Raw genomic sequence first — 23,875 nt, forward strand, 5'->3', positions numbered from 1 at the left:
AGACCAGGCTGGCCTGAACTCAAAGAGATCTGTCTGACTCTCAGCCTCTCAAATGCTCTTTCTTTTCTTTCTTTTTTTCCTTGCCCTGGGAATTATGTGCATTGGTGTTTTGCCTGCATACATGTCTGTGTAAAGGTTTTAGATCCCCTGAAACTGGAGTTACGGAAAAGCAGCTAGTACTCTTAGCTGCTGACCCATCTTCCAGTGTCTTCTCTCCTTTTCCCTTTCCTTCTTTATTTCTTTCTTATTTATATAGAGACAAGATCTTGCTGTGTAGTCTGGAATGGCCTGGAACTTGCTATGTAGAGCAGGCTGGCCTGGAAAAATATCTTCTACCTCCAGTGTGCTGGGTTGACATAAGGTCCTACAATTTAAAAAAAAAATGTTTTTGGTCCTGCAATTTAAAAAAAATGTTTTTGAGAGACAATTTATAAACAATGAAATGTGCATAGTCTCCATTACACATTAAGTCTTGACAAATGCATACATTGACAACTTGTTAGCTTTCTGTAAACTATACCAAAACACTGGAGACAATATCTTTAAAAGGCTGCTTTGTGATTTAGTGTCCCAGTGTTGGATCTGTGTTCAGGTGGCACGTGGAAGAGGGAATGTGTCAGAACCTCCTGATCTAGAGCCAGGGGCAAAAGGTTGGTGTACGAGCTCAAACACACACGTACACACTTGAAGGGGGGAGGGGTGCACACACAAACAGTGCGACTTCAGGACCTTTTGACAAGTCCCACTCCCAAATGTCCAATTCTAGTACTAGGGACCAAATTTAAATGCTGGGGACCAGACATTTACCACACAGGCTGTTTGGGGAGAAATTGAGCATCCAAATTGTAGCAGAACCAAAAATTCTACTGAGAAATAGATCACCACCATCTCTGGGAGTACCAATATGCTTTCCACCTAGTTCCCCATGTTAACATTTCAGCACTAGTTAGGAATGAGCTGTAGTGGCATGTGCCTGTACTTCTAGAACTCCAGGGGAGAGGCAGGAAGAGTACAAGTTGAAGCCAGATTGTACATAATGAGACCCTGTCTTCATAACAAAACGAGAATATACCGCCTCTTAAGGTTTTATTTTTGAGACAAGGTCTCTGGTAGCCCTGGATGGCCTCAACCTTGCTATCTATGTATCTTGGACCTGGAGTATCTATCTGATCTTCCTGCTCTCGTGTAAGTATTTGCTATCATATGTGAGGGTTGAACCCAGGGCCTCATACTTGCTAGGCACATATTCTACCAACTGAGTGACAGCTATATTCCCAGCCTTGAATAGGGATTTTAGTTGTTAACGTTATTACTATTTGAGGCAGGGTTTGTTGTCACTGCCCTGGCTTTCTTGAAACTCACTAAGTAGATAGTTGGCCTTGAATTTTCAGAGATCCTCAGTATCCCCTTTGTTGGGTTCAAAAGCTTGAACTACCTATTATGCCTGGCCTTATTTATTTTTGAGATAAGGTCTCAGGCTGACCTTGAACTCACAGCCAGCAGTTCCGCCTTAGCCTTCTAGGTATTGGAATTACAGCTGAGACCTACCATGTCTAGCTGTATTTAGCAATACAAGGTAATACTAAACTGTTTCCAACTGAATTTCTTCCTTTTCCTATTCCCCCTCCTCTCATCTGCCTTCCCCTTCTTCATCTTCCCCAGCTCTCTTTTCTTCCACACTATCTTATATAGCACACACTAGCTTTAACTTGAGATCTTGCAGCCTAAACGTCTGTCTTTTAAAAAGACATTTTAAAGCTGTATTGTTTGACAATTTCCTACCTATACACAGTGTATTTCTGAACCCATCCGTCCTAACAAAGATGCTCTCGTGTGATTGATCTTACAGAATATTTTCTTTTTATAATGTGTATATATGTATGTCTTTATGTGCGTACTGAGTAGAATGTCTGAGGCCTAGAGGAGTATGCCACTGGTTGTAAGCCACCCAGTGTGGGTGCTAGGAACCGAACTCAGTATCCTGCAAGAGCAGAACGTGCTCTTAAATGCTGAACTGGCTGTCTTTCCACTTACCAAGTTTAACTTGGATGCTTGCTGAATGTAGATGTGGGGTTATTTACTAGAGCAGGGAACTGACCAGTGGCTGTACCACTGACTCCTCACATCTTACTTCCTGATGCTCTTCACTAGGTTGGGGCCTGAGTTCTCTCCAGGGATGGAGTGCTGGTGAGGTAGCTTATGCAGGTGACATAGCTGCTGAGTGTGTGACCATGACAGGTCCTAAAGATAGCTTGTCACAGGCTCCTCATCTTCTGGCCCGTACATTCTGCTCCCTCTTCTGCGTTGTTTCTGACCCATACAGTGGTGCCACAGATGTCAACTTTTGGGCCGAGCACCCAACTGTAGCTTACCCTCTCTGTACTTTGACCAGTTATGAGTCTCTGCATTAATCATGGCCCACTGTAAAAGAAGCTTCTCTGGCCACGGCTGAGAACATCACAGATCTGTAAGTGTAAAATTAAATATTTAGGGGCTGGAGAGATGACTCACTGCTTAAGAATACTTGGTGGTAACACTTACCTATAACTCTGGCTACAGGGAATCCAATGATGTTGTTGTACACAAACATGAATGAAGGTAAAAAACATTCACACATACAATGAATACATTTAATTTTAAAAATTAAAAAAATACACACATACACACACACACACACACACACACACACACACACACACACACACACACATACACTTAGAATGACAACATGTCCATTTGCCAAAACAACAGTAGTAGATTCCCCTCAAGACTCCTGAGCTTTTGGGCAGATTTTCAGTACCAGGCATAAATTCCCTGCTTCGGAGCAGGCTTCAGATCTCATTTAGAAGAGTTCCATCCTTCCTTCCTTCCTTCCTTCCTTCCTTCCTTTTTTTCTTCCTTTTTTTATTTCTTTTTTCCTTTTTTAGTCAGCTTTTCACTCTGTAGCCCATAATTCTGGAACTTAGTACTCTAGGCTGTCCTTGAAGTTACCTTAGCCTCCTGATTTTAGGTGTGAGCCACTGTAACAGGCAAAACCGAGTGCTTATTTTTCTTTGTAATACAAGGCTTCATACATGCTTGGTGAGCATTCTAGCTCAGAGCTATATCCTCAGACTTCCTCATGTTAGTAGCTGTTTTTTAAAAATAATTTGAGAATTTTGTACGATGACATTTTACTATATTCACCCCTCCCAACTCCTCCCACGTCCTATCCCCTTCCCTGTCTACCATATTTGTGTCTTTTTTTTATCCCCTATCTACCAAGTCCAGTTTGTGCTGCCCATATATTCATGGGTGCATAGCCTTTCACTGGATCATGGTTGACCTACCAGGGGCAACTATGAATTGCCAATAACTCCCTTGATATGTAGGAGTGAGATTTCGTTTCCAGCTTCCCTCTCTAGAGGACTAGTCACCCAGTGTACTTCCTGTAGGGGGCTAAAGAGGTAACTGGCATGGTGGTTAAGAGCACTGGTTTTCCTTCCAGAGCACCCAGGTTCAATTCCTAGCACTCACATAGCACCTCACAACCATCTGTAACATTAGGCAACAGACATATTCTTGGTGCATAGACACACATGCAGGCAAATGTGTGTATTTATAAAATCGACAAAACAACCTGTAAAGACAAGGTAGGAAGTATTTTATTAGACTTCAGGTCGTTAACTAGAGACTTAAGCAATGAAAGAGAAGGACTTTTGCTAAGTTTATACTGAACAAGTTCAAAATGCCATAATCATGGAGTGAGCAGTGTTTCTTTCCCTCCCTCCCTCCCTCCCTCCCTCCTTCCTTCCTTTTTTTCTGAGACAGGGTTTCTCCAGTCAGTCTTGGCTGTCCTAGAACTTGCCCTGTAGACCTGGCTGGCCTCAAATTTTCAGATCCACCTGCCTTTGCTTCCTTTGTGCTGGGATTAAAAGCATTTGCCAGGTGAAGTGATTTTTTTGTTTGTTTGTTTATTTTATATTTTTTGAGGTAGGGTCTGCTGGGTGTCTTTAGATGGCTGGCTGGTCTTGAACTCACAGAAATCTCCCTACCTCTGTCTCCCAAGTGCTGGAGTTAAAAGTGTATCATGCTTGGTTTAGAACACATTTTTCTTGTATTTTTGGTTGTGAGATTAGCCTTTAATGATGGAACCCTCTCTCCAGCCCAGATTTTTTTTTCCTAATAGGATTCTATTACTGAGAATGAAATTCTTTTGGTGACTAACACTCTGCTGGCCTTGACTCACGTAGCCAAAGCTGGCCGTCGATTCTTTCTCCTGTGGCCTACCTCTCAAGTGCTGTGGTTACAAGTGTGTGCCATCATTCCTGGCACAAATGTTTACTTGTAAAAATGCAAGTAATGCAACTTCAGTGCCCCTGGAGATCTCCCATGGAGAACGAGGTAGGTTCAGACTCAGTGTAGGAACCAACATTCAAGTTGCTTCCAGGATGTGCTTTTACACTGGAACCCTGAGCCCTGCTCGTAGGTGCTGGCGGAGGGTGGTGACCAAGATCTGGGCCTGGGCCTGCAACTAGGGGTTGAATGGTTGAATGCATACTTAGCATACACAAGGCAGAAAATAAAACAAACATGTATTTGTATTTTTGGTTTATAAGCAACAGGCAGCTGTTGGCCAATCCCAGTCTGTCTAACTTCAGGTCATTCATTTTGGTTTAGCCATGTCTGCTTTATCACCCTAAGGAACTTTCTGTAGCCTCTGAGCACGGCACACTTGTTCTCTTTCCCTGGCCCTCTGTACCTGTTTTGTAGCGTTGTTCTTAAACCGCTTTCCTGAAGGCCCCTCCCAGTTTGCTCTGTACCCTTCTCTTTTGTGCTGATCCGGGTGCTTGTGGAGGAAGGATGCTGTTGATAGGTGGATTAGTGTTAATTACCTTTTAAGTCAATGGGTAGAGTGGGGCTGGAATTACAAAAGCACTGTGGCCTCCTGGTGTCTCACTTGGTTGTCCCCGCCCCTTCCTTTGTGTTACCTGGTTCCTCTCGGTAAAGCTTTTAGAAGGGAGCCTGAGGCTGTGAGTGCTCTGGTTTAAAGAGGTCCTGACCGGCCAGTTGGTGTCTGGTGTTGAGTCCCATGGGTCAATAGTGGGACTGACGACTTTCCCACTATTCTGTGCTTGCTGAGTTTTTGAAACACAGAATTGGTCTGTAGTAACAGTTTGTTTGGAACCAGGAAAGATGAAATTTATTTGTTGTACGACAGTGAAGCAAAACTGTATGAAATTGCCCTTTTTACGGACAAAGTTGGACAGGATATGTTAGCTAGCCTTTTGATTCGGTTCAGCACAGAATTCATAAAATGGTTAACTTGCTTTCTTATGGGATGGTTTCACTTAGTGGATTTTCAGCTCTAAAATGGCTCAAAAGGCACCCACATGGTTTTCTATAGAATTCAATGGATTATAAAAATACCTACTGCTGGCTTAGGTGGTACTGTTTGACAGGGCTGATGTAGGCGGTCTGAGCACGTTTAAGGCAGATGCAGCTACACGGGAGCTTAGGTAGGTTATATGCATTTTGACTTAATTTATGATGGATTTATTGGGAGCTTAATTCATCATAGGGTCAGGAACATTTGCATTTTCATTTTGTTACATTTGCTTTTTTTTTTTTAAGTATATGAGTACATTGTAGCTATCTTAAGACACACCAGAAAGGGGCATCAAATCTCATTACAGATGGTTGTGAGCCACCATGTGGTTGCTGGGATTTCAACTCAGGACCTCTGGAAGAGGAATCAGTGCTCTTAACCGCTGAGCCATCTCTCTAACCCACATTTGCTTATTGGTCTATGGGTGTGTATAGTCAGTCATACCAATTAACAAGTTAAATAGCCATTCCTATTGCTAGCTATAACTGTAAGGGCTTTTTTATCAATAATAAATTTGACTTTTTTTTTCCTGGATGAGGAAGTTTAACTGTGAGGAAATTAAAACAACTTGCTTATGAACACATACATTATTTTGCTGCAAATTGATGACTTAAATTCAAGTCTCCTGGCCCTGGGCTAGTATAGGTTGAGCACTTTGCACCTCTGGAAATGGACCTGGAAATGCACCTATGAAGTCTTGCTGCTGTGACCAAGTTTTGAAATAGCATGTGGAGCAGGCTTGTCCTTGTCCTTCTGCCACTGGGACCTGGGGGCCTGGGGTCCTACCTAATGGTAGCCCTGCGTGTGCCCATGATCAGACTTCCAAAGAAGCATCATCAGCAATGGATTGCACCATTGCAGAGTTGGCTGGAAAAATGGCCACGGGCTGCCTGTGCTGCCCGTGGGATTCTGCTCTGAGCAGTGGGAGAAGGCTTGCTAGTTTACTTTGTGTCTCTTGCAGGCAATCTTCTTGGAATTGGCCAACAGTTTCTGGATGCTGTTGCTCTTTAAGCTTTCTTAAAACTGTAAACAACGTCAGTAAGCTTTGCAGAAGGAAGCTGTGGTTTCTGGTCTTCCTGTGTGCTCATGTTTTTTAGAGGGAGGGCTTAGCATCTGATCATATTTTCAACCATCTCAGAAAGGACTAGAAAAGGCACGGCAGCTGTCGGCAGAAGGGGAGGAACCAGGATTCCTCCAAAGAGACTTTTCCAACTTCAGTGCCCCTGGAGATCTCCCATGGAGAACGAGGTAGGTTCAGACTCAGTGTAAGAAAGAATATCCTTGTAGGAACCAACATTCAAGTTGCTTCTAGGATGTGCTTTCACACTGGAACCCTGAGCCCTGCTCGGAGGTGCTGGGTGGAGGAAGGTGGTGACCAAGATCTGGGCCTGCATGTGGGTGGCTGTCCTGTCCGAGTAAGGTTAGATTGATGCACTCCTTCATCTGAAGGAATGAGAGGCCGTGGGCTTTATGTCTTTCTGGGAAAATGTTTCCTGTGGCCTTGTAGTCTCTTGAGTTCTAAGGTCACAGTTGAAATTTGATAGAAGGGAAAGAGTTGAGGAATTGAGGGAACTCTGGGGATCCCTAGAGTGCACGCAGTCAGTGGGTGTATAACTGGACTGGGCTGCCAGCAGGGACCCTGGCCTGCCCCCAGCACGCCTCTGGGGTTAAGACTCTGGGAGACTTAGCAGTAGAGCAAGAGTAGTCGGGGTCCCATTTGATTCCATTCCTCCTGAACCAGGGCGTCCTGAGGCAGAATGTATGCAGGGGATATGTATGTGCCCATTGTCTTGGTCCTTGTGTCCAGGTCCTTTTTATTGGTAGGGACTGGAGCACTCTTCTTCACTCCTTTCCCTCTCCTCCCCCACAGTCTCTAACATCCCAGTCTGGCATTAGTTAAGGATGACCTTGAACTTCTGATCTTCTGCATCCCCAACCCTTAATTTTCCTTAAAAACCAAAAAGAAAGAGAAAAGTGAATGTGTCACAGGTGTTGCCAATACTGCTTGAAGCTGGTTGCTGTGAGGCTGCTATAGAGTAGGGGCAGCAGAAGGGGCTCCTTTTTGTTTGGTTTGGTTGCCTTTTTTGAGACAAGGTTTTACGGTGTATCCTTGGCTGACTTGGAACTCAGAGATCCTTTGCTTCCTGAGTGCTGGGATTAAAGGAGTGTGTCATGTCTGTCCACCCCCAGCTAGTAATGCTTTCTGTTAGAGTTTGTGTAAGATGCAGCCTGGACAGGATGTGATCTCGAGAAATGTTGGGTGGAATCTGTAGGGACTTGCTCCTGCTGGTCTTCCTGACAGAGCTATGCAGGGCCATCCACAGGTCTCCTTTCAGACCCCCCACTGACCTCTGGGCCTCCTCCCCTTACAGTCCCCTGTCCCTCCCTGTCCCTCCCTGGCTGTCTCAGTGCAGTTGCCGTCTGCCTTCCTGTTGGACTGGGCTTGGGGAGGCTGTGCCTTCACTTTCACTGTCTATCCATCCTGTGTGGCGTGTGGCCAGCATGCACAAGGCCTTTAGTAGCTGATGGTGGAGACTAAATGACATGCACTTGCAAACTGTTGAGGCCCTTTGTACCTTAGTTTGCTTCTTCTATCTCAGGCTTGCTAACACTTTCTCCAGAATAATGTACTGAGCTGGGGCTTTGCAGGGAAAACACAGCATGTGTGTCTGATTTGCTACTAGTCTTTAAAGAAAGAGCTTGCTCCCAGGAGTCTAGAGGTATCACTAAAGCTTTTATTACACAAGAAGTTAACTGCTAGACAGGGCCTTCTCCAGTCTATTTCTGTGTCTTCTTCCCACTATATACCTCCAGGGGAGGTCAGGGTCCATTATAGAAGAGGTGCCTGGGAGAATAAAATACGGCAATATTTTTTCCAAAGTCCTCCAAATCCTTCTAGGTGCTGTTGAGAATCTTCTGGTAGAAGAGGTAGGAACTTTAACTCTCATCTCCAAGATTTTCCATATCTAAGTCCTGGGGAGCTTTTATCTTCTTTTGTTGTTGACTAGTCCTGTTTGACATGGAGGGGTCTTCCACTTCATGGCTGCTTTTCCTTTCTGGGCAAGTCAGATCTGCTGCAAGACATCCCTGAGCTTCTCAGATAGTGTGATGTTGGTGTGTGCACTGATGTCCCCTTCTTGAGGTGGTGCCTTATAGTTGACCTTCTCTATCACAGTCCTGACCATGGCACTTCCTTCCCAATCCCTGCTCAGGACCCTGCAGTGTTTGAACAAGTTTTTCAGCTCCATCTGGGGACAATTGATCTTTCTTCTTGGAGGTCCCATTGCTACACTCAGAGGCTCACTCTTGGAGCGGCCATATATGTATATGGACATGTGTGTGTGTGTGTGTGTGTGTGTGTGTATGTGTGTGTATATATGTGTGTGTATGTATGTGTGTATATATATATATATATGTAAAATGTGTATATGTCTGTCTGTCTGTGTCCGTGCCATGGTGCATGTGGAGGACAGTCACTACATGGAAAGACCAGTGAGTTAGTTTCAGAGATTTGTGTATTTTTGAGATAGGGTCTCCTTGTCTACCCTAGGCTAGCATAAAGCTCAAGATCCTTCTGCTATCATGGGGTGTACCACCACAGTTGTCTGGGTAGTTGTGATTTTTCTGTTACTGTTTTTAGATTTCTGCCTCCTGCTCCCAAATGCACACACGTCTTTCTTCTTTCTGCGACACTAAAGATTAAACAAGAACTTGGTGTTTGCTAGTGTGGTGGTTTCTGTGCTACCAAGCTGCACGTCACTCTGTTTCCAACTTGAAGGACTATTTTATGCATAAGATGGCAAAGAATGGAAAAAGAATTGACAGGAGCTGGGAGGCTTTTCAGAGAGACTTTAAAACCTTCTCACTGTGCAGAAGTTTTGTTCATGTGTTCTGTATTCTTTCCCAGCTTTGTGTCTTGGTCCCTGGCTTGCCCTCTGACCTGAGGACTCAGTTTCTTCAGGGAAGACTTGGCCTGGAAGACCCTGCCTTTGTTGGGATTCCACTTAGCTTGCTGCTCTTCTGGGGTCCAACTCGTGCACACTCAGTAGCATGCTGCAGAATGAAGATTAGCAGTTGCTAATCTGCCTTTTATTCCTGGTGTACTTACCTACAGGACATCACAGCAGATTAAAGACCTTACGATCAATTACTGAAACCTGACTCTGCCTATCAAAATGTTATTTGTCCATTTGCTTTATTGATTGATTGATTCATTCATTCATTGAGACAGGATCTGTCTATGTAGCCCTGCTGATCTGGAACTCAGATCCTCCTGCCTCTGCCTCCCAATTAAAGATGTGTCACATCTAGCTCCTTAAGAGCTATTGTGGTAACTCTCTCCTGTAATTGTGGCCCTCAGAAGTCTGCAGCAGGAAAAGTGGCCATGAATTCTGCCCTAAGCCAGCCTGAGTTATAGAATGAGCCCTGTCTCAAAAAGAAACCATCTGAAAACAGACTCATAAACACATCAACGAAACAAAAAGCAACTTAAGATCTGAGATATAAAAAAGCCTCCATCTTTTTACGTGGGCCTCGAATGCTAGGCAGACCTCTCCCCGCCTGGCACACCCTTGGTACTTTGTTGTTTTATCTGAGACCCAGTGTGCAAACTTCCCGCCTCAGTAACACACTCCTTGTTCAGGTTTGTTTCTGGAATGTCTGAATGCTGTCCTCCAGTCCTGCTGTTCTAGCTGTTTGTCCCCACCAGCTGGGAGCTGAGGCAATGGGTTGGTCAGCCCTGTCCAGAGCATTAGTCATTCCTTATTGTGGGCTGTGCTTCAATGTTCTACATTGTAGGGACCAATTCAAATAATTTGAGGCATTGGGGACAGGGGTGGGGGCACATAGTGCTTATTCTATCCAAGGCTCAGTTGTAGGGCCAGACACATCCCCCTCCACAGTCAGTGTTTTTTCCATCTACACAGGTGTATTGAAGGCCCACTAATGGGTGCTTGAAACTGAGGGTAGTACTAAGCCCAGTATCTGTATAGACTTTTTCCTCATACCTACATGTCTGTGCTAAAGTTCTGGTGTGGTAAAGAGATGAGCACTATATATTATTATGTAGCAGTTGTAACATTGTCCTGTAGTAAACATATTTAAAACTTGTGACTCGTTACGTTCTGGAGTTCTCCATTTAGTATTCTCACAGTTTGACTGTGGGTAACTGAGATCCAGGAAGTGAGGCCGTGGGTAACGGGGATTGTTTCAGTTCACTTATTTGAGCTTGGTTAGACTTGAAGGCTCAAGATTGAGAGGCCCTGGAGGGCTTCCTCTTGATTTAGGCCTAGGATTTGGAGATTGTGCTTTTTCTGGCTAGTCTGTGAGTGGACTATGGTGACATTAATTCTGGTCAGATCTCCTGTTCCTTGCTGCTTAGAGTAGCCATAAAACCTGGTGGTTTGACATTATGGTAGGCCACCAAAAGCTGCTGAGCTGCAGACTCTTGGCTGTTTTTGCCATGGGTTTAGTTTCTCTTACTCTGTGCTTGTCCTGATTTTTTGCTTCACTATAGCCCTCCTTAGGGTGGGACTGTTCCCTCAGCCTTTCTGGATTATCAGTTCTGGTAGGCACACAAAATAAAGGTTCTGCACTGGGATTTATTACTTATTGAGGTCTGCACAGGCTTCATACATGCTACATTGGATGCTGGAGGCCACACAAGCTGCAAAGGCCAGACTAGGGGTCCAGCTCTGTGCAGGACACTTGCTGGGCATGTGTGGGGCTGGAGAGCATGAACTCTGAGACAGGGGAGAGACTTCTGGCCCATGTCACTTCATTACAGAGGGTCTGTCTATCTTTTGGGCTGGGGTTACAAGGTACCTCAGGGTCCTTGCCAACACAGACTCTATTTTATGAGCTGTGTGTATATCACTGTTACAGAATCAGTGTAAGTGGCCTGTGGTCTGTGGGCCTGCTGATTGGGTGAGAGCTTGGTTAGAGGTTGGTTTTGGCAAACCCCTAGTTTCAGAGTTGGTTTCCTGTTACTTCCATGTATAAGTTAATAATGAGTTGGACTGACAGACAACTGGAAAGGCAGACGGACGGAGCTAAGCCACCTGCCTATAGGAGCCAGCCTTCAGTCACTATCTACTGCAAGGAACTGTTGTTGAGGGAAGGAGCTCTGTGGGGCTGGGGAAGAGTGGGTGTGGATAGACACTCTTCTGCCCAGAGTGAGGGACTGTGGTTGTAGAGATGACACTTGTGGAGCATCGTGTTCATGGATCATGAACATAAGGACATTTAAACTCAGGAAGAATAAGGTGATTTACCATAATTTGAGTACTATCTGGTCAATGGTTCCACGGTGACGAACTCACAGCTGTCTTCATTGGGGTTGCATTGCTCAAATGTGTCACTAGTTTTGGGGGGTCATTTTTAGCCTGCAGTTGTCTAACCAGTCAGGTTGTCAGGTAAGTCTCAAGTGACCATTTCTCATTGTCCCATACGAGATTATCCTGTACACTGCCCCATCCATTCATCTAAACTCATCCTGGGGCTGAAAGAAACATTTGTGGGAGCTCCCAAAGAATGTGCCTGGAAGGTCCTCAATGTCAGCCTGTCCTCACTCATCTCCAAGTGGGGACCTGGCAGGTTGGTCCTCTTAGCTCTTCTGGAAGTGCCTCCTGTTCTTTCTGCTGGTTGTCACCTTCTATAGATCTTGGTTCTCCTGACCTTTCATGTGTTTACATCTTGTTATAGTCTAGGCCTGCGCAGTGATAGGTGGCAATTGTTCATCTTTCTCAATTGTATACTGTTATGAAAATCTAAATTAAAAAAATGGAGGGGCTGGGGGTGTAACACAGGTGGAGGAGAACCTGCCCAGTATGTGGAAAGCCCTGGGTTCTATTCTTAGCTCTGCAAAAAAGAAAACAAAAGCATATAAGCCTGTAATTACATGCAAGCCCATAATCCTAGCACTAGCCCTCGGGGTCGGGAAACAAGACTGGAGTTCTGGGTTTGAAGCTAGCCTGAGCTATATGAGAAATCTCAAAAAAGTGGCTGAAGTACCTCCACTTATTACTCAGCGGCAGCTGTTGTAGTCCCTGTCATCTTATTTCACTCTTTCCACACCAGAGGAAGTGCCAGAAACTGCTCTGTGTGCGTGTGTGCATGTACATGCGTGCACAGATCAAGACTATCCCCGGGCCACAGAGGCAGATGCCAGGTGATAGAATCAGCTCCCATGAGTGGAACATTTTAATATTTGCAGGGCTGTGGGTCAGTCTTTTCCTACGTTGGGTGTGTGGATGCAGAGGCAGGTCATGGGTTGTGGGCCATTATCTTGTCTGCGGTCATGGTAAGTGGAAGATAGTCTGAGGCTTTGATGCTGGGCTGTAAGGACAGCAGTTGAAGAGGAGATGGGTTGTCGTGAGTAAAAACTTCCATGAAAATAACTGTTGACTCCATGAGGTCTTGCGAGGATCATAGTTCATTTTAGAGACGGTGGCTTAGCTAACTGTCTTGTATGGGAAGGAAGCAGGATAGTTCAGACCATATGAGAGTAGCTGAGCCTTGAGCCCGTGCTCACTCTAAGCCTGAGGTCCTGAGCTAGAGGGAAGCTTGTGGGGAACAGCAGGAATGATGGCTGCGTGTGCAGTGCTAACACCAAGACTGGGCCTCCTGGAGCTGTGTCCATCTCAGGAGATCAGTGGAATTAAAGGGGCAAGGATATAAAGCTGAGGGGCAGGAAGCTGTCCATGGCACGAGGCTGCGGCACAAGAAAGGTCAGGGTGATTTTCTGAGGCTGGGTGAGTCTTGATTATTGGACTCATGTCTAGTGCTAGAGAGCTGAGTCTAAGAGTGAGGCTGGGGAGCAGCCCACACGTGGCATCTCCTGGGAGCCTTGGCCATGTGAGTCCTGTCTGATAATTTATTCTATGTTTGTTTGTTACTAGTTCGGAGGATAAAGTAAGGTCAGAGCTGAGTCTGCTGTGGTTTCCCAGCTGCTGCCTGGGTACCAGGAGCACAGTGGCTGAGTATCAGGAGAAGTGTGGACAGCTCTCCCAGCTGTCTACTGCAGAGAGAAAACAGCTTGGACATTTGCTCATGGCTTTGGTCTGTGAGCTGCTGCTGTAGAGGACGCATTTAAGTGTCTTGGTTTCTCTTTGGTCAGGAAGAATGGCTGGCAGCGCCATCTTTCTGCATAGCGGGGTATAGCTTCTATCTCGGTCGTTTGGGAAGGTTTGGTTTCCCTCTCCCTAGCCCACAGTTCATCTTGATTACAGGTGGAGTCTTCAAAGCCTTGGTGTGAGGCTCTGAGTGTCAGTGGCCGGCTTAGGGCCTTACTAGAGGGAAGACGCTGCATGAGAACCTGGGGCTCTGTTAGGGCCCAGGCTCCTTAGAGCTCATTTGACCTTGATTGCTGAGACAGATGCCTTTGTGGATAGCAACCCTGTCCCACTTGCACCCTCAGAGCTGAGATGACATGGCCTTACAGAGCTGCCAGGAGTTGGAGCTACGCTGTGTGACTGTCCTCTGGGGGACTGTTCCCCGAATGTTTTCATGAGAGTTGCCTTCTGAGAATGACAGGAGCCATTTCACAGGCCTGTCTGTCCTCTGTGCAGTCTGCTTGGACACTTAGGCTACCACAGTGTGTGAGCAGGCTGTACGCCACGCTTCAGCCTCACGTTGGTCCTTTCTCACAGGCTTGTGTGGACGTCTAATAGTTTTGGCCACCTCCTTTCGTTAATGGTAGGTACAACACAAATGAGTTAATAATGAACTCCAATCATTGCCATTTCTGCCTGCAGCCTGGAATTGTGTCGCCATTTAAACGAGTATTCCTAAAAGGTGAAAAGAGTAGAGATAAGAAAGCCCATGAGAAGGTGACAGAGAGGCGCCCTCTGCATACTGTGGTGCTGGCGTTACCTGAGCGCGTCGAGCCAGACAGACTGCTGAGCGACTATATTGAGAAGGAGGTGAAGGTAAGTCACCGTGGGCCACAGGGCATGCCTGCCAAACAGCTCGTTACCAACTCTGCATAAACACATTAGCATGCGCTCTACCCACTGTCCTGCCTCTGGATGTATCAATAACAAAAATTCCAAACCCAGTTCCAGTCCTTAGCTTTGCTTTCTGATCCTTTGTTTGGCAGGACACTGCTCTGTTTTGAAGATCATAGGTATTGTGTAGAACCGGGAAACCTTATCTCCTCTGATTTGCAGGTGACAGCAGGTGCATGTTCCAGGCCCTTTCAGGACCCAGACACTCAGTGTAGCGCTGTAGGCCTTATGTCTCAGGCGTGTGCCCAAGAGACTGCTCAAGCCTCAGAGTTCAGAGAAAAGAGGAGGGGTGACAGCCGTGGGAGCCCGTTGGAAAGAAGGAAGCAGGGAAGGTGAAGCAGCCTAATTGGTGGCTCTAGCTGGGTCAGGTCCCTGCAGAGAACAGTCCAGTGGCTCAGGAGGCCCCAGCACTGACTAAATAGGGATTTGTAGGCACCCTCCACACCCAGAGGTGGGCTTTGAATTTACTGACACCTGGCACAGGAGTGGGTGGAGAGACCTCGGCTGAAGGGGAAGCTAAGTCAAAGCCTATTAGGGATGATGGGAATCCATAACCCTTTTATGTCCAGGCTTCCGGAGTGTCTCTGAATAGGCCTCTCCTACAGTTTACGGTAAAGCGCCACTTCTCTTTGATGTAGCTGAGAAAATGTGTACTGACCCTAGCAATTATTTGCCATTCAGTTTGAGCAAAACCTAGCAGATGGAAAGTCTGCCCAGTACACATCTTCAGTCAGCTCTTCAGCACCGCCCTTTAACTCAGGACCTCTGGAAGAGCAGTCAGTGCTCCTAACCGCCGAGCCACCTCTCCAGCTCCTTAAATATGGGCAGCGGAGCATAAGTTCACATTTAAGGCAAACTCCTAACATTTAGCCCAAGACAGTAAACATGGATTCAAAAGCAGTGGCTCCGAAGTGAGGGCATTGTGTTTGCTGATAGAGGGTCATGTCTGAGGAGAGTGTTGTTGGGTAGCTTTGCTGCTGTGAACGTCAGACTGTGCAAACCTACATGTAGATGGGTATGCCAACCATCTCTCTTTGGAGTAAACATCATCTGTTGGCTGCTAGTGAACTACTTTCAACTGATAACAGCAAACTGAGGTTTTAGTTTTTAAAATGTTTTAAATGAGTTAATTGGTTTTATACATATGGATATTTTATTTACCTGTATGTCTGTACACCACATGTATCTGTGCCCACAGAGGCCAGAGGAGGATGTGGAGTTCCCTGGATCTGCTGCTGAGAAATGGAACCCAGGTTGTCTGGAAGACCTCAGCCATCTCTCCAGCTCTGGTTTGGTTTTTGAGACAATATCTCACTATGTGTCTCAGGCTGCCCATAACTGAAGGTCTTTCTTCCTCTGCCTCCTAAGAGGTGGGATTGTGGGTGTGTGCCCTACACTTGGTTATAAACTGTTTTTTACTGGAGTACTCAAATGCTAACCAGTACAATATAGTAAATACATAGACCAGTAACATAGTTATATTAAACTCCTTTTCTCTGCTTTGACAAACCAGCTGATTGAAGCAACTCAAGGGAGGCTTTAATCTGGTTCCTAGAATGAGGGTGAATAGAAGGAAAGTCATGGCTTCAGGGTTGTGGGGCAGCTGGTCCCATGGCACCCACAGCAGGAAACAGAGAGGGGTGCATGGCCATGTTCCGCTCACTTTCTCCTTTGTACACAGTTTGGGGTGCTGCTGTGTGGCCTGCCGTTAGGGTGGCCTGTCATCATTCCATAGTGCCCACGCCAGTAGTCCAGTCTAGCGGCTCTCTCACAGGCATGCCTGTGGGTCTGTCTCCTAGGTAAGTCTAGACTGTCAGGTTGGCAGTACCAACATCAGTCATTTATTATAACTGTATATGTGCTATATGGCTATTGTGTAGCTGTTAATATATTCCACCTTGTTTACACCATGTTACTATGAATTGACCCACGTGTTGCACTGGGATGTTCAGATGGCCACAAAGTTCCTCAGCATTAAGAAAATTTGATGCCTTCACGATCTTAGGGAACCACTGTCATATTAGCTATTGTTGGCCAAGTTCTCACTAGGCAGCATGTGGCTGTATAGTGTATTCCCCAAAATGCAAGAGGACATACTGTTAATAATGCAATAACAAAGATTCTAGTTTTGTCTTTTTAAATTTATTTTTATTATTTTTAAGTGTGTTCCTGTGTGTGTGTGTGTGTGTGTGAGAGAGAGAGAGAGAGAGAGAGAGAGAGAGAGAGAGAGAGAGAGAGAGAGAGAGCGCACAAAGAGGATTGTGCATAGCTGGGCATGGTGATATACTTCTGTGATCCTAACTGCTCAGGAGAATGAGGGGGAGGGACACTTGAGCCCAAGAGTTCAAGGCCATCCTGGGCAGTGTAAATAAGGAGGGGGGAAGGGATGGACTGTTGGTGATAACATTATTTTAAAGTGACAAATAATCAGCCTGGTCAAGGCACACACTTTTCATCCCAGCACTCCAGAGGCAGATGGATCTTCTTGAGGCCAGCCTAATCTACAGAGCATGTTCCAGGACAGCCAGGGAAAATGGGAAGATAATGTCTTAAAAATGATAAATGAAACAATAGAAACCTAAGTTCAATATATTTTTTTAAATGACCATGTGCCAGAAGGCTAAAACTCTTGCAAGACTGCCTGTTATAAATGGCTTATAGTATTATTCTGATTTACTGGGTTGGTGGTTGATTTTAATTGATTTTTAATCATGTACATTTATTACTCTGATAAAATAAAATCAATACAAAATCTTCCAATCTCAAGGAAATACTTCTCCCTACTCCAGTATGGTTCTTTAAGAAAATACATTAGGGTTGGAGAGACGGCTCAGTGGTTAAGAGCACTGACTGCTCTTCCAGAGGTTCTGAGTTCAATTCCCAGCAACCACATGGTGACTCACAACCATCTGTAATGGGATCTGATACCCTCTTCTGGTGTGTCTGAAGACAGCTACAGTATACTTATATATAATAAATAAATCTTTAAAAAAGAGACTACTGTAAGCTGGGTGATAGTGACTTCCTTTTAATCCCAGCATGTGGGAGGCAGAGGGACAGGACGGTGCAGCCCATCCAAATGCCGCATTCACCACTGGGCAGAGGAAGTAAGAGCTTGCCTTGGAGGAACTGTTACCTGAGGCCCAGGGTATGGTCAGAGCCTTTCAGTGGTCCTACAGGAAAGCCAGTAAAGAAAATACAGTGGCCAAAAAAAAAAAAGAAAAAAAGAAAAAAAAAGAAAAAGAAAAAAGTTGCTTTGCTGATGTGTGTTAGCTCACCTGTGATCCTAGCACTCAAAAGACTGATATAGGAGCTAGCCTAGACTACACAGAGTTCGCTGTCAGACTGGGCTACAGAATAAGTCCCTGTCTCAAAAATACAACAAAACCCGGAAAGGCTCAACTAGTGAAATCCCTATCTATGTGAAGAAAGTAGAATCTGAACTGGAGAGAGGGCTAAGGTGCTTCCTGCTCTTAACAGGAAACAGGGTTTTGTTCTGAGTACCCGTGTCAGGTAGTTCACACTGTGGCTCAGTTCACACCTGTGTCAGGCGACTCACACTGTCTGTGGCTCAGTTCTAGATCTGATACTCTTGCCTCCGTAGGCACCTGCACACACATAGGTATAAGTAAAAAAATCTTTAATTCTTACTTAGTTTTTCTGAAACAGGGTTTCTCTGTACAGCCCTGGCTGTCCTAGGACTTGCTCTGTAGACCAGGCTGGCCTTGAACTCAGAGACCTGCTGCCTCTGCCTCCTGAGTGCTGGGATCTAAACATATGCACCACTACGCCTACAATTTTTTTTTTTAAGGATAAAAAAATAGAATCCTTTTTGTTCCATGAACCTAAGTAGGAAGTATTGTGGCCATATTTTGGGTGACACTAAAAAGGATTATGGCCTTGTGTCACTTACCCCAGGTCTTGGAACTACATCAGAATTTCTGTGTGATTGCAGACACATGTCAGGGTACTTTGTTTTAGCATGTGACATACAAAGATAGGAGGGATAGCTAGTAATCCAGTGTCATATTGATAGCTTGTCTTAGTCAGGGCTACTCTTGCTGGGATGAGCTGCTATGACCAAAGCAACTAGAGGAAGGAAGGGTTTGTTTCCTCTCATCCTTCCCAGTGACAGCCCATCATCGAGGGAAGTCCGGGCAACAGCCTGGACAGGAGCTGATGCAGAGGCCACGGAGGGTGCTGCTTACTGGCTTGCTGAGCCTGCTTTCTTATAGAACCCAGGATCACCAGCCCGGGGATGGCCCCGCCCAGTGGGCTGGGCCCACTGATCAGTAGTTTAGAAGATGCCCTACAGCTGGATCTTATGGGTGCATTTCCTCAGTTGCAATTCCCTCTTTCCAGATTGTTCTAGCTTGTGTCAAGTTGAGATAAAAACTACTCAGTACATCACTTGAGCTTTTAACCAATTATTTTTTCTGTTTAAAAATTTATTTTCTGCTGCTTTATTTCGGGCATTTGCTAATTAAATTTGTCCTTTGGCAATTTCATAGCATACATAGTATATACTGAGCACTCCCATCTTCATCTGTCTCCCTCCCGTTATTCTGTCTGCAACCCTGTCTTCATTAAACATCTCTTTCCCATATTCTTGTCTTTTTTTTTTTTTTTTTAATTTTGACCCTCTTAGCCATCTTCATGACCCTGGGTTTAGGGTCATCTGTTGAAAAGCGGTGGGCTCAGCAGAGGGTGCTCCCAGAGTCTGTCGTGGCCAGTAAGTAGTTCAATAATGGAGTAGGTTCCCAGGGCCCCTCCTCTACCCATGGCTGGAGCGGCTGTGAGTTCACGATGACGGTGATAATACAGAGGTTAGAGGATGGCACTTCACTATCAGCTCCTACCCCCACCCCACCCACCCCTCACCAACAGTGTTCCCTGAGCCTTAGAGGGGTTGTGTAAGAGCACTCAACAGTCACTTTATTCTTCACATTCTGTCACTGAAAAGTGTTTTTTCAAGCAAATGCTTAGTTTTGTCGCTCATTGTTTAGTTACAGGCACATATCTAGAGAACAGGCGTAGAACAGAGGGCATTCAAGGTACTCTTAAAATCCAGCTCTTAGGACAGGTGAGATGGCTCAGTAGATTTAGGTGCTTATCACAATCCTGATGACTTGAGCTTAATTCTTAGAATCCAGATTGCTCAGAGAACCAACTCCTCCAGGTCCTCCGACCCCTATGTGTGCCTTGGTATCATATGCCCCCTTCCCACAGGCCTGAAAAATAAACGTAGATATGGGATTATTTTATGTTTGTCTGTTTGTTTTGTTCTGAGACAGGGTTTCACTATGTCGCCCTGGCTGGCCTGAAACTCACAGAAATCTGCCTGCTTCTACCTCCCAAGTGCTGGGATTAAAGACCTGTGCCACCATGCCTGATAGATAGGTCTTACTATAACTAATTTTGTGTGTGTTCTCATGTTCATGTGAATGTGGGTGCACTTGTGTGGAAGTCAGATGGCAATCTCAAATGTAGCCTTTAGTCATAAGGCAGGCTCTCTCTTGTTTGCTGCTGAGTACCCCAGGCTAGCAGGCTGGGAGCTCTGGGAATTCACTTTTCTCACCTCCCATCTTGCTGTAGAAGCCCTGAAGTTACTATGCCCAGTTTGATGTAGTTTCTGGAGATTTTAACTCGATCTCACATTTCCATAGAAAATGTTTTTGATTACTGAACTATCTTATCTTCCCAACCCTTTAGACTAAACTGGCCTTGAACTCCTGACCCTGCTTTTACATCCTGAGTGCTTTAGCTACTGGCATGTCCACAGTGCACTGCTTGAAACACCCTCCACCTCACCCCATTCCTTTCTCAGACATTCAGTAGAATTAACTGTTGAGCCTGTCTGGGTCTGGGACTCTGCGCAGGAAGGCTTTTAATTTCTGAGTCTATTTCTTTAATAGATCATTGGGTCATTCAGCTCGTCTGTTCCTCCTATGAGTTCTTCCTTCTTTGATAGGTTGTTTCTATAAGCAGACATTGTACAGTGGCCTCTTTCAAAGGTACAGTGTGTATTTATGGCCGAGAACGTGTAGGTCACTGTAAACAGATGCACTGAAGACTGGATCTGCTTGCTTTTGCCGGATGGTGCTGATGGTGGCAACAGGCATGGCTGTTGGTATTGGTGCTGCCACTTCTGTCCTATGATTGGCTGGGGGTAGGCGTGGGTGCAACATTCAGGATATGAGTGTGTGTCCATGTGGAAAAGCCAGAGATAACATCAGATGTCTTCCTCCATTGCTGTCCATGTTATTTTTTGAGACAGTATCCCTTGCTGAACCTAGTTAGCTTGTTGATTTGGGGATCCTCCTGTCTCTACTTCCCCAGCAGCATTACCGGAATGTTCTTCCTCACGTGCATACTGGGGATAGAACTCAGGTCTCAGGTTTGCACAGTGTGCACTTTACTACAAGCTCCTTCCAGCTCCCTCTGGTCTTCTGCCTGCTTCTTTGCCTGTCCATTTCTGATTGAAGTCCCAACAGTAATGTGTTTGTCTGCTTTTCTTTGTAGTTCCACTAGTTTTTACCTTTGCATATTTTGGTACACGTTGGGTAGACACATAACACATTGTGAATAACTACATTCTTATTGAAGAATTGACTCCCGGCCGGGCATGATAGCACACACCTTTAATCTCAGCACTTGGAAGTCAGGCAGACAGGCACATTTCTGTGAGTTCAGAGCTACATAGTGAGACCCTGTCTGTAAAATGAAGCAAAACAAAAAGCGACTCCTTTATCAGCATGTCTACCTCATTACCTCTGATTTCCCCCTGTGGTGCTGGGATTGAGTCCATGGCCTCATGCAAACCAAGCAAGTGCTCTACCACTGAGCTAACCCCCAGTCCCTCCACCCTTTCATTACCTTTGGGGGACAAGGGTAGGGTCTCCCCATGTGTAGTCCTGGATGTCTTGGAACTTGCTCTGTAGACCAGGCTGGCCTCAAACTCACAGAGATCCACCTGCCTCTGCCTCCCCAGTGCTGGGATCAAAGGTGTGTGTGCACGTGAGGCATGGCCTGACTCCTTCCATTTGTCTATCTCTAGTCTTACTTTATCTTTTTTTTTTTTTTTTAATTTTTTTAAAAAGTACATGAGCACACTGTAGTTGTCTTCAGACACACCAGAAGAGGGCATCAGATCTCATTACAGATGGTTGTGAGCCACCATGTGGTTGCTGGGATTTGAACTCAGGACCTCAGGAAGTGCAGTCAGTGCTTTTAACCGTTGAGCCATCTCTCCAGCCCCTTACTTTATCTTTCTTGTTTAGACTGCATTGGCTTTCTTTCATCAAGCATTACCTCAAGAGAACTCTTTCTGTTTTCTCATAATCTCTATGCATCTTCATAAACAAAGTGGTTTTCTTGTAGAGAACATAACTAGATCTTGCTTTATTTTAAAATCTGATCTGGGCTGGGTGATTCTCGCCTGTAATCTCTGCACTGGGGCGACAGAGACAGGAGGAACTGTATGGGAGGCCAGTCAGTTACAGGATTGCTAGGGTAATATAGAGAGACCCTGTTTCAAAACAAACAACAATAACAATATAATAAAATAAGTAAAATTCAGTCTCACAGTATTTGTCCTTTTTTCCTTCTGTGTGATGTGTGTATATGTGCATATAGTTTCAAAAAGGCCAGAGAAAAGAGCATCAGGTGTCCTGCTTTGTCACTTGCTACTATATTCCCTTGAGACAGGGTTTCTTACTGAACTAGGCCCTCCGCCAGCAAGTCTAGCGATCCTCCGTGTCAACCACCTATAGTACTGGGGTTACAGGTACCCATGGGACCATGCCCAGCTTTTTATGTTGACTCTGGGGATCTGAACCCAGGTCCTTGTGTTTACATAGCTAGTGTTTTTACCTGCTAAGCTATCTCCCCATCCTTGCGAGTGTGTGTGCCTTTTACTAGAATTAAAATTAGGGCCTCACATATGCTAGATCCCCAATACCCAATCTCTCTATGAATTGGTATATTTAGACCACTCATATTAAAGTAAATAGTGATGTAGCTAGGTTAACACTTAATATATTTAGCCTTTTTCCTTCTGGTTTTTGTTTTGGGTTTGCAGAAAACATTTACAACTAACCGCTCCAATTTCAGACAGTGTAGTCCTGTTTTATACGTAGTTGTGGCTATTTTACTACTGAAGACTGCTTGAGTAACCCTTACCAGGAAAACACCAAAAGTGTTTCAGATATTGGCATTTTTCTGGCATTGGAATGTTTGTATAATGTTTTATGGGTTGAGCCTCCCTGGAAATCCAAAACACTCAACAGTTTGAGACTTTTGAACATTGTCTTAGTTTAGGTTTTATTGCTGTAAAGAGACATCATGACCACGGCAACTCTTACAAATGAAAACATTCAGTTGGAGGCTGGCTTACAGTTTCAGAGGTTCAGTTTATTATCATCATGGCGGGAAGCATGGCAGTGTGCATGCAGCTATGGTGCTGGAGAAGGGGCCAAGAGTTGTACATCTTTATCCAAAGGCAGCCAGGAGACTGGAATTCCACTCTGGGTGGAGCTTGAGCATAGGAGACCTCAAAGACACAGTTCTTTCAACAAGGCCACACCTACTAGTGCCCCTCCCTATGGACCAAGCATTCAAACATGTGAGTCTGTGGGGGCATTGCTGTTCAAACTACCACAGGCATCATGTTGATACGCAGAATGTTCAGTCCCAGTAACTTTTTTTCCCTGTCTCACTACACACACACACACACACACACACACACACACACACACACATATACTCACACTCACACAATAGAGCAGTCAGTGCTCTTAATCGCTGAGCCAGCTCTCCAGCCCATTTATTTACTTTCAAGTTGCCCTCACCCAGTGGACTATTGCTGCTTTTATTTTCAATCAGCTGCTTTTAGGACAATTAAAATAAGAAAGTAGAAGATTTGATTTTACTTTAATTACTTATTATTTCTTAATGTAGAACACAGATTCTGATCAAGTTATCTCCTGTATTTTTGTTTTGTATATATGTGAGTGCCCACAAAGATATGTGTGTGCACCACACATGTGTTGTCTGGTGCCTGGAGAAGTCAGAAGGCAGTGGTGCTGGGAGTTTGAGTTGTATAGTGAGTTCCAGGCCAGCTAGAACATAGCAAGATCCTGTCAAGAAAAAATAGAAGGGGTTGAAAGATCCTTAGTAGTTGCTGCTTTTCTAGACGACCTGGGTTTGATTGCCAACACCCACATGGTGACTCACAACCATCTATAACTTTAGTCACAGGAAATTCAGTGCCCTCTTTTGGTCCCATGGGTACCAGGCATGCATGTGGTACATAGATATGCAGTCAAAACATTCATACACATTATTTGTGTACACATACCACACACACACACACACACACACACACACACACACACACACACACACCCCATACACACATAGTAATTATAAAATAAAATTTAAAATCTAGTTATGGGACCTGGATTCACTTCCCAGCACCCATGCGGCTCACAACCATCTGTAA

General features: G+C 45.1%; 1 protein-coding gene across 2 annotated transcripts in view; it reads left to right on the forward strand.

The window, feature by feature from the left end:
• Positions 1 to 23,875, forward strand: part of CCM2 (CCM2 scaffold protein) — a 48,578-nt gene that overhangs the window by 10,796 nt on the left and 13,907 nt on the right. Inside the window, exon 2 of one of the 2 annotated variants that reach the window (XM_080926047.1) lies at positions 14,122 to 14,295. The exons of the other annotated variant lie outside the window; for it this stretch is intronic. Coding sequence (XP_080782173.1) covers positions 14,122 to 14,295 — 174 coding nt within the window. The remainder of the gene's footprint in view (positions 1 to 14,121; positions 14,296 to 23,875) is intronic. 2 annotated transcript variants of the gene reach the window in all.

The sequence above is a fragment of the Micromys minutus genome (genome assembly GCF_963924665.1).
Source record: "Micromys minutus genome assembly, chromosome: 1".
Lineage (NCBI taxonomy): Eukaryota > Metazoa > Chordata > Mammalia > Rodentia > Muridae > Micromys > Micromys minutus.